Source organism: Anopheles darlingi, chromosome 2 (genome assembly GCF_943734745.1).
Source record: "Anopheles darlingi chromosome 2, idAnoDarlMG_H_01, whole genome shotgun sequence".
NCBI lineage: Eukaryota > Metazoa > Arthropoda > Insecta > Diptera > Culicidae > Anopheles > Anopheles darlingi.
Genome location: NC_064874.1, coordinates 27,184,050 through 27,196,902, shown reverse-complemented (window position 1 = coordinate 27,196,902; position 12,853 = coordinate 27,184,050). Strand labels below are relative to the sequence as shown.

Sequence of the window (12,853 nt, the reverse complement as noted above, 5' to 3'; positions counted from 1 at the left end):
CTACTTGAATTCATTGTTTTGCTGCCCACCGTACTTATATTATCTCATGGCTATGGTTACTGAATACCTCTTTTTAGTTTAGAAAAGATTCAATCAATAAGAACATATTTCACGACAGTTTTTCCCCCAAAAATTAATATTTTGAATTTTTCTCTTTTTGGCTCCTCATTCCCTTCTCCTCTCCGTTTCTCTTCCTCGTTCTCTTTACCCATGCTCATAATTGGAATCAATTTGGCAAAATTGTAAATCAACACCACTTCATCACACGAACGTCAAACATGGACCTTGTATAAATACTCGCGCTGCGTATCTATTGTAATTCATCCACCGTTTCTTTGGTATGCGGTTGCGTTTGTTCGTTCGGCTGCGTACGGGTTTGCATATATGCAGGGAGCCGCGATAGTCGAGAGAGCCGGGATTCGGCCACAAGCGGCGGTGGTGGGGTTGGTGCTGGCAGCGGCATAATGGGCATCTCTGGCGGTGCTGCTCGCAATTCCTTGTCTTCCACCGGCGGAACCGTTTCGGCCCCGACCAGTCCGAATGATCTCGACAGTGGCAGCGGCATCGACCATCAGCAGCAGCAGCAACAGCAGCAGACCACAGGCAGTTCCTTCATCGGCAGGAATCCTTTGCTGCGAGGCTCGAAATGTAAATCATTCCAAAGCATTTTCCAAATTTTTAATGGGTGGTGTTGTGCCTTCTCTACCTTTTCTACCTTTTTATCGGGAGTTCCTCTACGTCTTTTTCTCGATTTGGGTTTTTCACTTTGAATTCTTTATTTGTTCTTAGCCATTTCTGTTGGTCACTTTTCTTTTCCTCGAACTCAACTATTCTTCTGCGGGTTTGGTATTTATCATCTTCGAGGTAATAGAGTGGACTAGAGTATTAGAGAACTAGAAAACTTCTATCTTTTTTTTCTGCGGAAAATTGGTAGGTAAAACATTATTTGTGGTTTAATTTTTTGTAGTATGTTTGAAATTGTTCCTTTTTTTCCGCCGCCATCCCTGTCGCAAAGGATTGCAATGCTCCAATATTGATGCCATTGTACTAGTTTTGACAGTTCTAAAAATAAACGCGTCGGAAAGAGGAGAAATAGCAAGGCCCTTATCAGTATTTTCTACAGCACGATGAGTAGCGACTGTAAACTGTATTGGCTTTTCTTAACTGCTTGGACTTTTGCACGCCTTGGTTCAATGCGCTTCTTGCTTACCCTATACTAAACAACTTCGTTTCATCCATTCCGCTTTTCAGCTAATCTTATGTTTCATTCTCTACTATAGTGGACGGGAAGATTTGTGTTTCTTTTAATTTTAGTTTAAGTTTGACGTACTGACGTGTTTAGCTATTAGTACGACGAGACGATGAGACAACACTCAGCACTATCCAACGCAAAGACATCAAATTAAGAGTGCAGGCGTTTGTAACATGGTCTACAATAGCTTAGAATACCAATTTAATTGAAATAATTGCATCTCTAATAATTAGTTCTAGTGTGTTTTTCGATATAGCTATAGGCCCTATAGCTATAGCACCTTGGGATGTAGTTAAAGGTTTAGATTAGTGGACCAATGACTACCGAAAGGCAAACGAGAACGAACAGTCGAACACGTAAATTGCATATACTACAGTGTGTGTGTGTGTATGTGTAGCTGTGTTGTTAGTCGTGCAGATGCAGCTTTTTAGCGTTGCATAAGATAGTGTTATGCTCTAGTCCTCGATGTAGCACACGAAAGTTAACCAGTTAATATCTATTGCTTCTTTGCTATGCTGATGTTGGCTGTTTCATTTAATGGCAAGATTCGTTGTTTCTGCTGATTTTCTATTTTATTTATTGTTTCTTTTTGTTTCAGTTTAATACTTCGTTCATACTAAATTCCACATATCCTATTTACACTCCCGTAAATAAATACTCTTTCAAAAGATGACTCTGACTGACCACCACCACACAGCAATCATTATACTTACTAGTTGGTTGTACTTTGGCAGAAGGTTGAAGCAAAATTGCATTGCAAGTGTGTAATGGTGCCGTTTAGTAGATTCCAGAACATTAATGCTACTATGTGGAAACCTCATCTTTGGCTGAGGGTTTTGTTGTGTATGTTGTTTTAATCATAAGCGCAATTCTCACCACCAACTGGTAGCAGTCCTTCATCCTCGGAAACGACCCCGTTTCCTGCCCCCCTTACTCACCACATCATCTATGTGTTTGGTGCGGAGAAACGATTAGTTTGTTGACGTGCGCTAGTCATCGAAAGAGTTTAGACTTTCGATTTTGTGACGCTGAAAATGATACCCACACCATTATCTCACTATCACTGGAATTCTCACGTTGTATCCCATAGACTGTTTCTATTCCTATGGTTTGGGTTAAGACCGAATTATTGTAAAACAAACATTTACTAATGGTTTTGTTCTCTCTCTACATCAAATGCCGCAATCATCATCGGGACATCATGATATTGATTCTATTGCATCGTCTTCAAATCGCAGTTTCTGGATTTTTGCGCAGCCGGCGAGAAAAAGCCAAGTCGAAGAAAGCTAAAAAAAAGAAAGATTCAACGGAAAATTCCGGTGCCAAAGAGGACAATATTTTGGACGGGTAAAGGCAATAATTTTGTAGAAATGCAGTTCGCAGGTAACATTTACTGTCGCCATTTCATTACAGCGATAGCAAAGCCGAAGTAGGAAATACAGACAGTGCCACGAACTTGCAGACAACTTCCGCGGTCAGTGCATCGAATGTAGCTCCCACGGCGACACCGGAAGTAGATGAGGATGGTTACAGTATACAGCCCCGAGATAACACGTGGGACAGTGCCACTATTACAGAAAAAAGCAGTAAGAAGCAAAGACAATTAATCGGTCGAAGCCGATTTTTTTTAACAATTAACGTATCTCTTTCCCATTTCATCGTCACAGATAATTTCTACTCCAGCTCCGATAGTGACAGTGAGGATGAGCGAGAGGAACGCAAAATACATGTCGAAATTAAGCCGCTTAATAACGGTGCGGCGCCGATCTCAGCCAGTGTCGATGAGTTGCGGGCCACGGTAGAAAATCTGTCCCTCTCGCCCATCGGTATTCTAACGTCGGTACGTTGCGATAATTAATGTGTTTATGTTTGTGTGTTTGTATATGCTCTGTAAGAATAATGTCCAAGCCGTCACGTCAAGTAGTTTGTATCAAAATGTATTAGTCCATAGCCATCAGGCTTGTACTCTTATTCGTTCGTATAAGCAGCTCTTTTTCGTGTCATGGCTTTTACTACTAATTAGTGAGAATTCATTGTTGTATTCTTTCATGTATTTTTTCTTTTTCATTAAGCATCTAATCCCGTAGTCTGCGTGTTAATCTTAATGTCAAATTGAACCAAAGCATTTAGGGGAAACAAATTAAGTGTATAAGTTTCTAGTCGCACCAGTATGCTTTCTATAGGCACTAGTCTTGGATTTGTATAACAGAGGATAATGAATTGCGCTTCATTATCGATGTAGAGTAACAGAAATCTAACGAAATGTCTCATGTTTTTCTTTCTTTCATTCACTCACCCATTCATCTTACTCACACATACCCACCTATTGTCCTTTTCATGATGTCGTACTCAATGTGGTATGGGTCTGGTTGATGATCATTTGGTGTGGTTGGTATGGCCGTTGGTGCATTGAAACTCAATCCATTCAAATCCGCTCACCGAATTTCCTTGTCCATCATCATCGCCATCATTCGTCCGGTCATTAACAAACAAATACCACTGCCACTCTGATCCGGGCTCAATATTCTCATCGCTTATGTGTAAACCGGTGTTGATTGTCGGTGCGGGGCCGGTATTACTGCCGATCTGTAGGCACGCCGTGGCTCGAGTTTCGATCCCCAGCATCAGGATCGATTGCTGCGGATGAAACGTTCTAAATCTGTGTCTCAGCAGATCGGCGACCCCAATAGCAAGCCCAGCAACGATCTGCTGTCGCTAAACCGTTCTATCTTTCAACAGCAACAGCAACAGCAGCATCACCAGCAACATCAGCTGCACCAGCAGCAGCAACAACAACAACAACAGCAGCAGTCGCACACATTGCAACACCAGGCATCAATAGGGAATGCTTCATTGCTGAATAACAACACGCATCTGACTAGTCCGAATGCTTCGAATGCATCTACACCGACCACGGTGCACCCCTATGCACCACTGCAGAGTCCAACTCTCTCGATGTCTACCAGTTCCAAGTAAGATATAGATAACGTACAATGGAGCCCGATGATCGGTGGGTCCTTTTTTCTATTTTAACAATATGCGCCTATTTCCAGCAATCGTTATGCCGATCTTGGTGATATATTTTCCGAGGTTGGTGACATCAGTGTTTCGGCGCCCGCCTCTGCCAACCTAACGAAACTAACACAGCGACAGATTCCCACTCCCACCTCGACAGGTGGCAGCAGCATCGCTATTCCTAGACCACCATCCAGAAGATCCGAAGCGGCCGGTAAGTTTTATGGAGGTGATATGGGAACCCAATTATCCGTGATCACTTTTATCCCTACGTTCGTTCCAGTGGCTCGTGACCGTGTTAGTCCTGCGTCGCAAATTGGTCGAGCTGACAGTGTTGGCAGTTTGGAGTTCCGAAGCCCTAGCGTCGGTATCGGTTCATCCCGTGGACCATCTCCCTTGACAATCGGAATGTCCGATACAATTCCACTAGCAGTAGCATTCCACGAAATTATTCATGCATATTTCAAGTGAGTATTCTCTTGTGATTACTGGAGGTATTGCCACAAGTATCACGTGGATCATGGCGGAAGTTTCATGATGGATAGTTGAGGTCTAACTCTTACCAAATTTTTGCAGAGGAGCGGACGAATCGCGGTGTCAGGTGAAAATGTCAGGCGATATGATGATATCGTTTCCAGCTGGCATTGTGAACGTGCTGACCAATAATCCTAACCCGGCAAAGCTGGGTTTTCGCATAAAAAATCTGCAGAATCTCGACAACGTGCTGCCGAACAAGCAGCTCATTACGATCGACCGGTTGCAGTCGACCAGTTTTAGTACGACGCTCGAGTTCAACATGCCGGCCTTGACGGCAATCTTGCGCCGCCAGTCCGAACAGAACCCGACTGCACCGCACATCAACGTGGATATTCTAAAGTATCAGGTTAAGGCGAAACCGGGTGCCGCCTCTTGCCCGTTCCAGCTGGTATCTTACTGGAAGTGTGAGCAGCGGCACACTGACATCAAGATCGACTATAAGTACAACTGTCACGCTATGGCAACAGCGTCGCCCCTGCTGAACGTCTCCATATCGGTACCGGTCGATGGTGGCGTCAAGAATGTACAATCGAAACCTCACTCCGCGTGGTACGTGCGCCACATATAAAGAGTATCAACATTAAACAGGAGCATATATTTAATCAGTTTTTCTTCTCTTCTTCTTATTCCTACAGGCAGGGTGAATCGAATCGATTGGTGTGGAATTTTACAGACATATCTCAACACTCCGATAGTGGAGGCGTTGATACACTACGGGCTCGGCTAGAGGTAGCGACGGGTCCTTCGAATCCCGCCATCATCTCGACACAGTTTAACTGCGAGGGTACGACGCTTTCGGGAATTGAGTTCGAATTGGCCGGTTCCGGCTACCGACTATCGCTAGTGAAACGCCGATTTGTATCAGGTAATTTCGATTTACGGCATCAATAGTATCATTATATCATTATTACATTAAAATACCTTTTCATGCATCGCCAGGTAAATACATCTGTGAAGGTGATGGTATCAGGACGGTAAAAACACCCACTCCGCCGAATGTGTCGGGTGTCATGTCACCGGTCCCGTTCGGTAACAGTAAATCGGCAAACTCTTCATCAGGCGGTATGTCTGGATAGTATCTTCGTTTTCTTTACTATTAGATACTAATGATTCTTCTGGACGAGGGATAGACATAGTCCAGGTTTTTTTTTGTTTTTTAAACTAAGAATTGAACCGAAGTCAAGTTACCAACTCGCATGTTTAGCGCTTCTTGGTCCGTGTCCGAGTAAATTGGAGGGTGGCATAGCAAAGATTCAAAGGATATATATCTATTGTGCACTGCATTGCATGGACTGGCTTAACAGAGAATTATACAAAGCAAAACCGATGCTCCGGAAGGGTGGTTCAGAAGGGTAGCTACACCAGGTAGACACATACGTGTTGAGATTGTTAACGTCCGCAGTCGTAAATGTGTTAACGTGTTTCGCTGAGCTCATAGTAGAACCATATTATTATGCTTACGTACGGTGCCTTTCTTCACCACTGAAACTGTCATAATTTTCTCATTCATCCTGGGAAGGGCTATTATTAGTTGGTGGCAAACAACGTCCAGTAATTTGTTATCCTCTTCCTGATAGTGCGTTTAGGGCATATGTGTTGTAGGCTTTGTGTGACTTCACGCTAGCTATCGTGCTAATATGGAAAACGATAGACGATTGCGTTACATTTTTAATGTGAAATTAGTTTATAACGAAACAGGACCGCAGGAATTGGCATTCGGAAGGAAGCTTGATGCCGAAGATAGCCTTGAGTTGGGCTTTGTATTTTCACGAAACGTTATACGGCTATTCAATACACACTTCTTCAAATGATAACCTTCATTTTGATGCTGACCCCATTTGAAATGTGAATAAGTCTATCATCTTCGTTAAAATAGCCCGGGGGATATTGTTTGTGACCGTATGTGGCCTCCTAGTAGCTTCTGTGCGCATCAGGGGAAGAGTAAGAATCTGTACGAAAGAATTAGTGAACTTATTAGATAATTGCGGAAGTTAACTTCCACAGGAGCGCACTACCCAGTCGCTCCAACGCGGACTAACACGTTTGTAGGTTAGGGAAGATATTGCTTTTTTCTTCATTAAATCTACACAACTAAAACCGAAATACATTTCCAAAAACGAAAGAAACGTAACATTCACTCAAGTATCAATAACTCCGAAGCGCTCAGGAACTGGGACAGTCGGACTTTAATAATGAAAAAAAAATAGGTAATTATTCAAGAAGATAAATAGATGAAATGAAACAGGAGAACGGACCGCAGGATGGTGATTGTTTGATTCACCGGACGTACACGAGAGACGAGGCACTCACACACGAACCAGAAACTAGGAGGCATAAAAAAGGGGATGATATTAAGGATCTGATAGATTTAATGATCGTTTCGTTTGGGTTTCGTTTTTGTGCTTCCTTAGGACTAAATCTCTTTTTTTATGTACAAATACCCAGTACATGTGGCCTTGTTTTGAAATAGCGCGTGTGTGAGTGTGTGGGAGGGTCCTCCGTTCAACTATTCCCCGTTTGTGTGTTCGCTTAGACCGGAACAACGTAACCCGTGCACGATAGCGCCAACGAAAAAGGGATTTTTTGCAGGCAAGCAGCAAAGTTTATCAAAGAAGTCACCGCTTTCAATTTTTTTTCCAGTTGAGAAGTTCGTTAACTAGTGAAGCGGACACGAGCATATGTTACTCCTAGCTTTTCGTATAAATGTATAAAGTATTTTTATTTAGTGTTCAACTAAATACCGAAAACGTGTTGCGAGTGAACCTAATTATCTCAAAACAAAAAGAAATCCAAGCGTTCGGCCCGAGCTGACAGTGGTAATCCGAAAATCTTATGGATGCAACACTTTCTATCGGTAAGTATTTCTTTCACATGCTAGTGGGATAGTGAGTAGAGAACTACAAAATTATTAAGAAAAAATTTATTAAATCACACATATTTACCGAGAGGAAAAGGAGGAACAGCATATCAGTGTTCCACGCGCGTGGGGCTGCTCTCACATCACCCGCCCGTTGCATCTTTTCCTTCCCATTGATCTATCTATTTCGGCAGTGAAACTACCTAGGCAGTGGGCATAACTTTCCCTTCGTTCAATTCGTTGTTTAGTTTAGCAAGATCAAGCAGGCTCGCGCGCAATTTGGCAGTAGTAGCCTTTGTGGTGGAACCTGAAAAGCTAGCTCCAACAAAGGAAGGATGTGGTGGTTGCGGTGTGACAGAGCCTGCTACTGTTCCTGAGAAACCAACTGTGGCAGTTGTATTGAAGAGCGAGGATCTGTCCGTAGTCGTCGGTACAGAAGCGCCGAGGAAAGAAGAATTGAGCAGCAGTGAGTTGTTGTTATTGGCTAGTGTTGATGGCTGCTGTTGATGGTGGTGATGATAATGGTACGAAGGTGTCTGTGATTGTTGAGGAGGGAAAATGTGGCCGAAATTGCGATGCGCCGTGGATGCAGCAGAAGAGCTAGTGGTAGATCCTGTCACAGAACCACTGCTGAAACCATTGGTCGCCGTATGGTAAGCGGTAGGACGCGTGAAAAACAACCCACCTCCCGTTGGTCCATTGAACGGTGGTTGATAAGCCGCATGCTTGAAAAGACTCTGATGACTGAACAGCGAATGATGGTGCTGCTGTTGCCGATGGTTACTTGACCATGGCATGCTGTTACCAGGATTCCGGTACAGGACTGATGCGGACGATGGTACGGGAGATGGCGGTTGCTCATGGCGTAAAGTACTGTCAGCACCTGTGTACACGGATAGGGCATCCACTTCCGTCGGTGTGTTTCGGCGGGTTGCACTCTGTGACTCGAAACCAGAACTTTGCGACGAGGTACGTGACATGTGCGGTTGGCCGAGCACCGTCGCACCTACTTCGCCAGTTGCTGTCACCTGTGACCACGGGGACTCTTCGACTACTGGGAACATTTCTAAGGGTGGTACGATGCGTCTGCGACGTAGTGTCGCCGATGATGCGGTATCATGGTCGATCTGGGCGAAGGGATTGCTACCCCCAAGTGACATGCGGCTAGAACGGGACGCATTGAGCGAGGCACGACCACTGATCGACAGCCGATCAATATCATCCTCAATCAAAGGATCCTCTCGAAGCGACTGCATCGCCTGCCGATTGATGATACTCATGGAGTGATGGAATCCACCACCCCCTTTGAGACTTTGGTGCCGGTCATCGGCCGTTCTACTGCCGATCTGTGGTGTTACTTTGGAGAAATCGGCTACCGAAAATGAGGGAGTTTTTAGCAGGGAACTCGATCCAGCGTTGGTCGAACGATTGAACACCGATGCCGAAGATGATGCGACTTCATTCACCGCTTCCGGCATATTGAATAAGGAACCACTGATTTTACTTGTTTCCATGCCAACAGAGGTAGGCGAGTGACCGTTACCGGACGTGTAAAATGGATTCATGGTTGATAAGGAAAATGTCGATGAGGGACTACAAGACTTGGTTGTATCGAGCGATTTGCGGCTGGCATTCGCTACAGCGTATGGTGTTGGGGGAGAGACCTGACAAGCTGTGGTCGCAGAATCAGTATCTGGACCGTGCTTGAACGACTGGTTTCCTGCCGTCGTGTCAGCGTCCGAGTAATCGGCTTCACTGCACTGCTGCGAGTAGATCTTGTGAAAGCTTGAGTTAAGATTACCATCGGCTACATCGCTTCGTATGGATCGCTGTCCTATGCAGCTCACCGCCAGCGCTAGCGCGATTAGACTAAAATAGAGTCCGAGATCTATTCGTCGATATTCATACCGCAAAAAGCAATCGACTAGCGCCAGTGTAATAATCACAATCTGTTTCAGTGCCGTCCGCTGAGAGCCTAGCGAAGCGAGCATGGCAGCTAGAGCAATGATGGCCACATTCAACAGCACCGATGCATCCTGGTTGTTCGCGACTTGCTCGGTGAATGAATCGAAAAATTGTTTAGGAGTGCACACCAGGGGAGTACCGTACATTTGGAATAGTTCCACTCCAAGCGTCTCTATACGTTCCGTGGTATGCTGGATTGCCGGTTCGGCCAAAAGACGTCCTACTTGGTCGTTTATCAGCTGGTACAGTGCTAGCATGTAGGAAAGTAAGTTCGTTCCCAGATTCATCAACGGCGCAGGACAAAGCGCTACTATATCTGCAATCGCCCATCCGGCATCGCTGAATTCCTGCGGCAGTTTCAGTGCCACCAGCAATGTGATGGCGTACACGCAGAGGCGGGCCCATCGCTGACGGTTTAGGCGAGCGATTTGCTTTGACGAGGCGCGTATATGCATATCTAGCACACTCAGTCCTTTGCTACCGATTTGGGCCAGTTTTGAACCAAGAATGTTACGCTTCACGTCATTCAGGGTACGTTTCAGGATGCGCTCACAACGGCCGCATAGCTTGTACGCTTGTTCCAATTGTTTCCTACGGAAGGTTTTCCAGAAAAGACACATTCAGTTCCGAGAAACTAATCTCAAATCATTCTATCCGTTTAGATCCGATTTCTTACCGGTAGTCTTCCACCTCGGCGTCATAGTTATTCTCGTCCTCCGGGACGAACGATGCCAGTTGATGAATTTTAAGTTCCTGGTTCCGATTGCAACCGAAACACAGCCCATTATTACCAGCCGATGCGACACTTCTGGTAGTGCCCCACTTGTCATCGTCCGTTATGTTACGCGGCTGTGTGTAGCAGTACCGGCCATGGTACCTCTGCTGGTATTGCTCCGGTATCTCCCGGTTGTAATCTCCGTCGGCGGTGAATCCGTTGTACTGGGCGCATGACGGGCAGACGAAACTATTTGCTTGATCGTACGGTACGCTCGTGTTCGCATTACAAAACCAACAGTTGACCTTCACCGGAAACCGGCGCCTGTGAAGCATCGCCGAGAAGAGAAAGAAGTAAAAAGGTGTCGATGATGCAGATTCGTAGCGGCCTTAGTTTACTAACCGTATGTTGAGATATAAGTTGGCCAGTGTAAAAATGAGCACGATAACAATCACGACCGAGGGTATCACCGTAGTGCCCAAATTCATAAGGATATTCGCGTTCATCATTGCCGTCCCTAACTCAGCCGCCCGTGACCTCACTAAATCGATCTAGACCACGCGATCCGCTCCCGCCGCTCTTTACCGGGTGAAGATTGCTCGGAGAAGCCTATGAAGCGCTAGCACCGGAGAGATTCCGACTTCATCTTAAATTGGCCATCTGCGCTGAAGAGGCTTATTTTCACTATGAATATTTTTACAATTTACACCGGTTTTCTCAACAAAGTTAGCCGTTCTTAACAAATTCTTCTTCTTCTTTTTGAGCGAGGATTTACCCCGGGACGGCTATTGAATTCAGTTTTCTGGGTAAGCTACTCTGATGATATAGCCCTCTTCTATCTCAAGGACCGGCTACTAAGGCCGTATACTAATTTGTTCTTATCACCATTATCACTAAATTCACGAAATGTGTTAAAAGGAGTTTGAAATTTCCCTTTTTCACTCGAGTTTCTAACCTCAAAGCCAAAACAACGGCACAGTGTTGTAGCCGATTTTTGCTTCGAATTTTGAATTTTCAAGAAAACTTTGCTTTATTTTGCCCGCCTAACGCTTTACGCTAGGCTTACGCTTCGTCTGGCACCGGCTTAATATTTCGTTATTAGGTTGGGGAAAAAGTAACCCACCATTTTTTTCTGGCTTGTACTTCATATCTCGGAAATAGTACCTTCCGATTCGCATTCGTAAATAATGTTTTAGACACAGAAAGAAAATACTCCAGGTGTCGATGACTGATAATGGTCCAATTATAGTAGGTACGTTAAAAGCCCCTTACAAAATATCTAAAGTAACGCATCGTCCCTTAACCGTTGCCTTTTAAGGACATCATTATACACAAGAAGCGCAGGGGGACCATGAGCTGACGCACATATACGGGAAATGTGGCTTTAGAATAATCTGGTTGAACCGGTGGCCAAGGTACAGTGTCGCCGTTGAATCACACCTTTGGTGATCCTTGCGACCTACAGCAACCATCGAAGGGGGCTCGTCGAATGACTGATCGAGCGGATTTCATCAACAATAAGGCATTTTGCACTCCTATGTCCACATAAATTGCAACGAAGACCTGCTACGCCTTCGACGTCCGTTTGGCAGGACAATGGACAAAGCGCAGTGAGCCTTCAATATCTAAAATCGCCTGAAACTGCTTTTATCCGGTTACCGCAGATTGATGATCGTCCGATGGTCTATCAACAACGGGACGATTGGCGCCCGGTATCTACTCTGCATGTCCGCACAATTTAGCTGAGATATTTACGAGACGCAGAGAGAGGGGGAGCAGCAGGAGAAAAAAATCTTCATCCCACGCCTCAGTCCACAGATGCGGGTTTTGCGTGAGCTGAACGTGCGTGAAAATGTGGAAGGATGTATTTTTAGCCATACAGAGAACACCACCACAACCGACGTCGTTGTAAACAAAGCCATTTTCTGTCCTCCCACTGTAGAGCACAGAACCGTGAGAAAAGCGTTATAAATGGCCGACGACGGCGACAACGAGCTAAGCTGCGTGCACGGTGCACACGGTGTCTGCGCCATTTTGACCGCCAAATAGTGCCAGTGGATGCGTGGTCTCGTGCCTAGTCTATACTAGCTTATACGTACTGGGTATTTATGTTATATCACACGACCGCCTTTCCTCATCGCCGGCCGGCCATCTGTTGATCTGAGTGTATGGGTATAGGATTTTTATGTGTTTGCACTCTCTAGTGTGAACTGCCGTGCTTTGTTGTACCCTATTGGATCCATGTTGGATCGGAAGCTGTCGAGCGTCTCCGTTATTTATGGCACGGCAAGTGCGAGTTTTGTGGAATGGAAGGCCAGGGGTCATTAAGGAAGTAAAGTGCGGAGGGATTGGACGAAGGGTAGCCGCGCGGCAACCCTGACATTGGTACTGCAAACGCGGAAACCCCGCGGATCTCCCAGTTCCCAATTGGTACTGAGCTTCTCTCAAACGGCCCATCGCCAGTCATCACATCCATTCTCCGGTTGGCCCTTTCATTGACCCAAATGTCTTG

At 45.3% G+C, this 12,853-nt stretch overlaps 3 protein-coding genes across 8 annotated transcripts in view; 1 reads left to right on the top strand and 2 right to left on the bottom strand.

The window, feature by feature from the left end:
- The window catches only part of LOC125947901 (F-BAR domain only protein 2), an 18,714-nt gene extending 11,158 nt beyond the window's left edge, over positions 1–7,556 (top strand). For 3 of the 6 annotated variants that reach the window (XM_049673422.1, XM_049673421.1, XM_049673424.1), the window contains exons 8-16: positions 391–648; positions 2,491–2,599; positions 2,666–2,838; positions 2,920–3,092; positions 3,992–4,224; positions 4,306–4,734; positions 4,844–5,353; positions 5,440–5,669; positions 5,744–7,556. In XM_049673422.1, coding sequence (XP_049529379.1) covers positions 391–648; positions 2,491–2,599; positions 2,666–2,838; positions 2,920–3,092; positions 3,992–4,224; positions 4,306–4,734; positions 4,844–5,353; positions 5,440–5,669; positions 5,744–5,880 — 2,252 coding nt within the window. In that variant the 3' untranslated portion in view covers positions 5,881–7,556. The remainder of the gene's footprint in view (positions 1–390; positions 649–2,490; positions 2,600–2,665; positions 2,839–2,919; positions 3,093–3,991; positions 4,225–4,305; positions 4,735–4,843; positions 5,354–5,439; positions 5,670–5,743) is intronic. The other 3 variants (XM_049673427.1, XM_049673426.1, XM_049673425.1) reach the window with 2 other exon arrangements.
- LOC125947888 (uncharacterized) overlaps positions 1–12,853 on the bottom strand; it is a 329,870-nt gene that overhangs the window by 75,210 nt on the left and 241,807 nt on the right. The window lies entirely within an intron of this gene.
- On the bottom strand, positions 7,688–11,941 carry LOC125947912 (uncharacterized). The gene is made up of 3 exons (XM_049673446.1): positions 10,744–11,941; positions 10,303–10,665; positions 7,688–10,217 (listed from the first exon to the last, which is right to left on the bottom strand). Exons 1-3 carry the CDS (start codon positions 10,848–10,850, stop codon positions 7,865–7,867), a joined length of 2,823 nt encoding a protein of 940 aa, XP_049529403.1. The 5' UTR covers positions 10,851–11,941; the 3' UTR covers positions 7,688–7,864.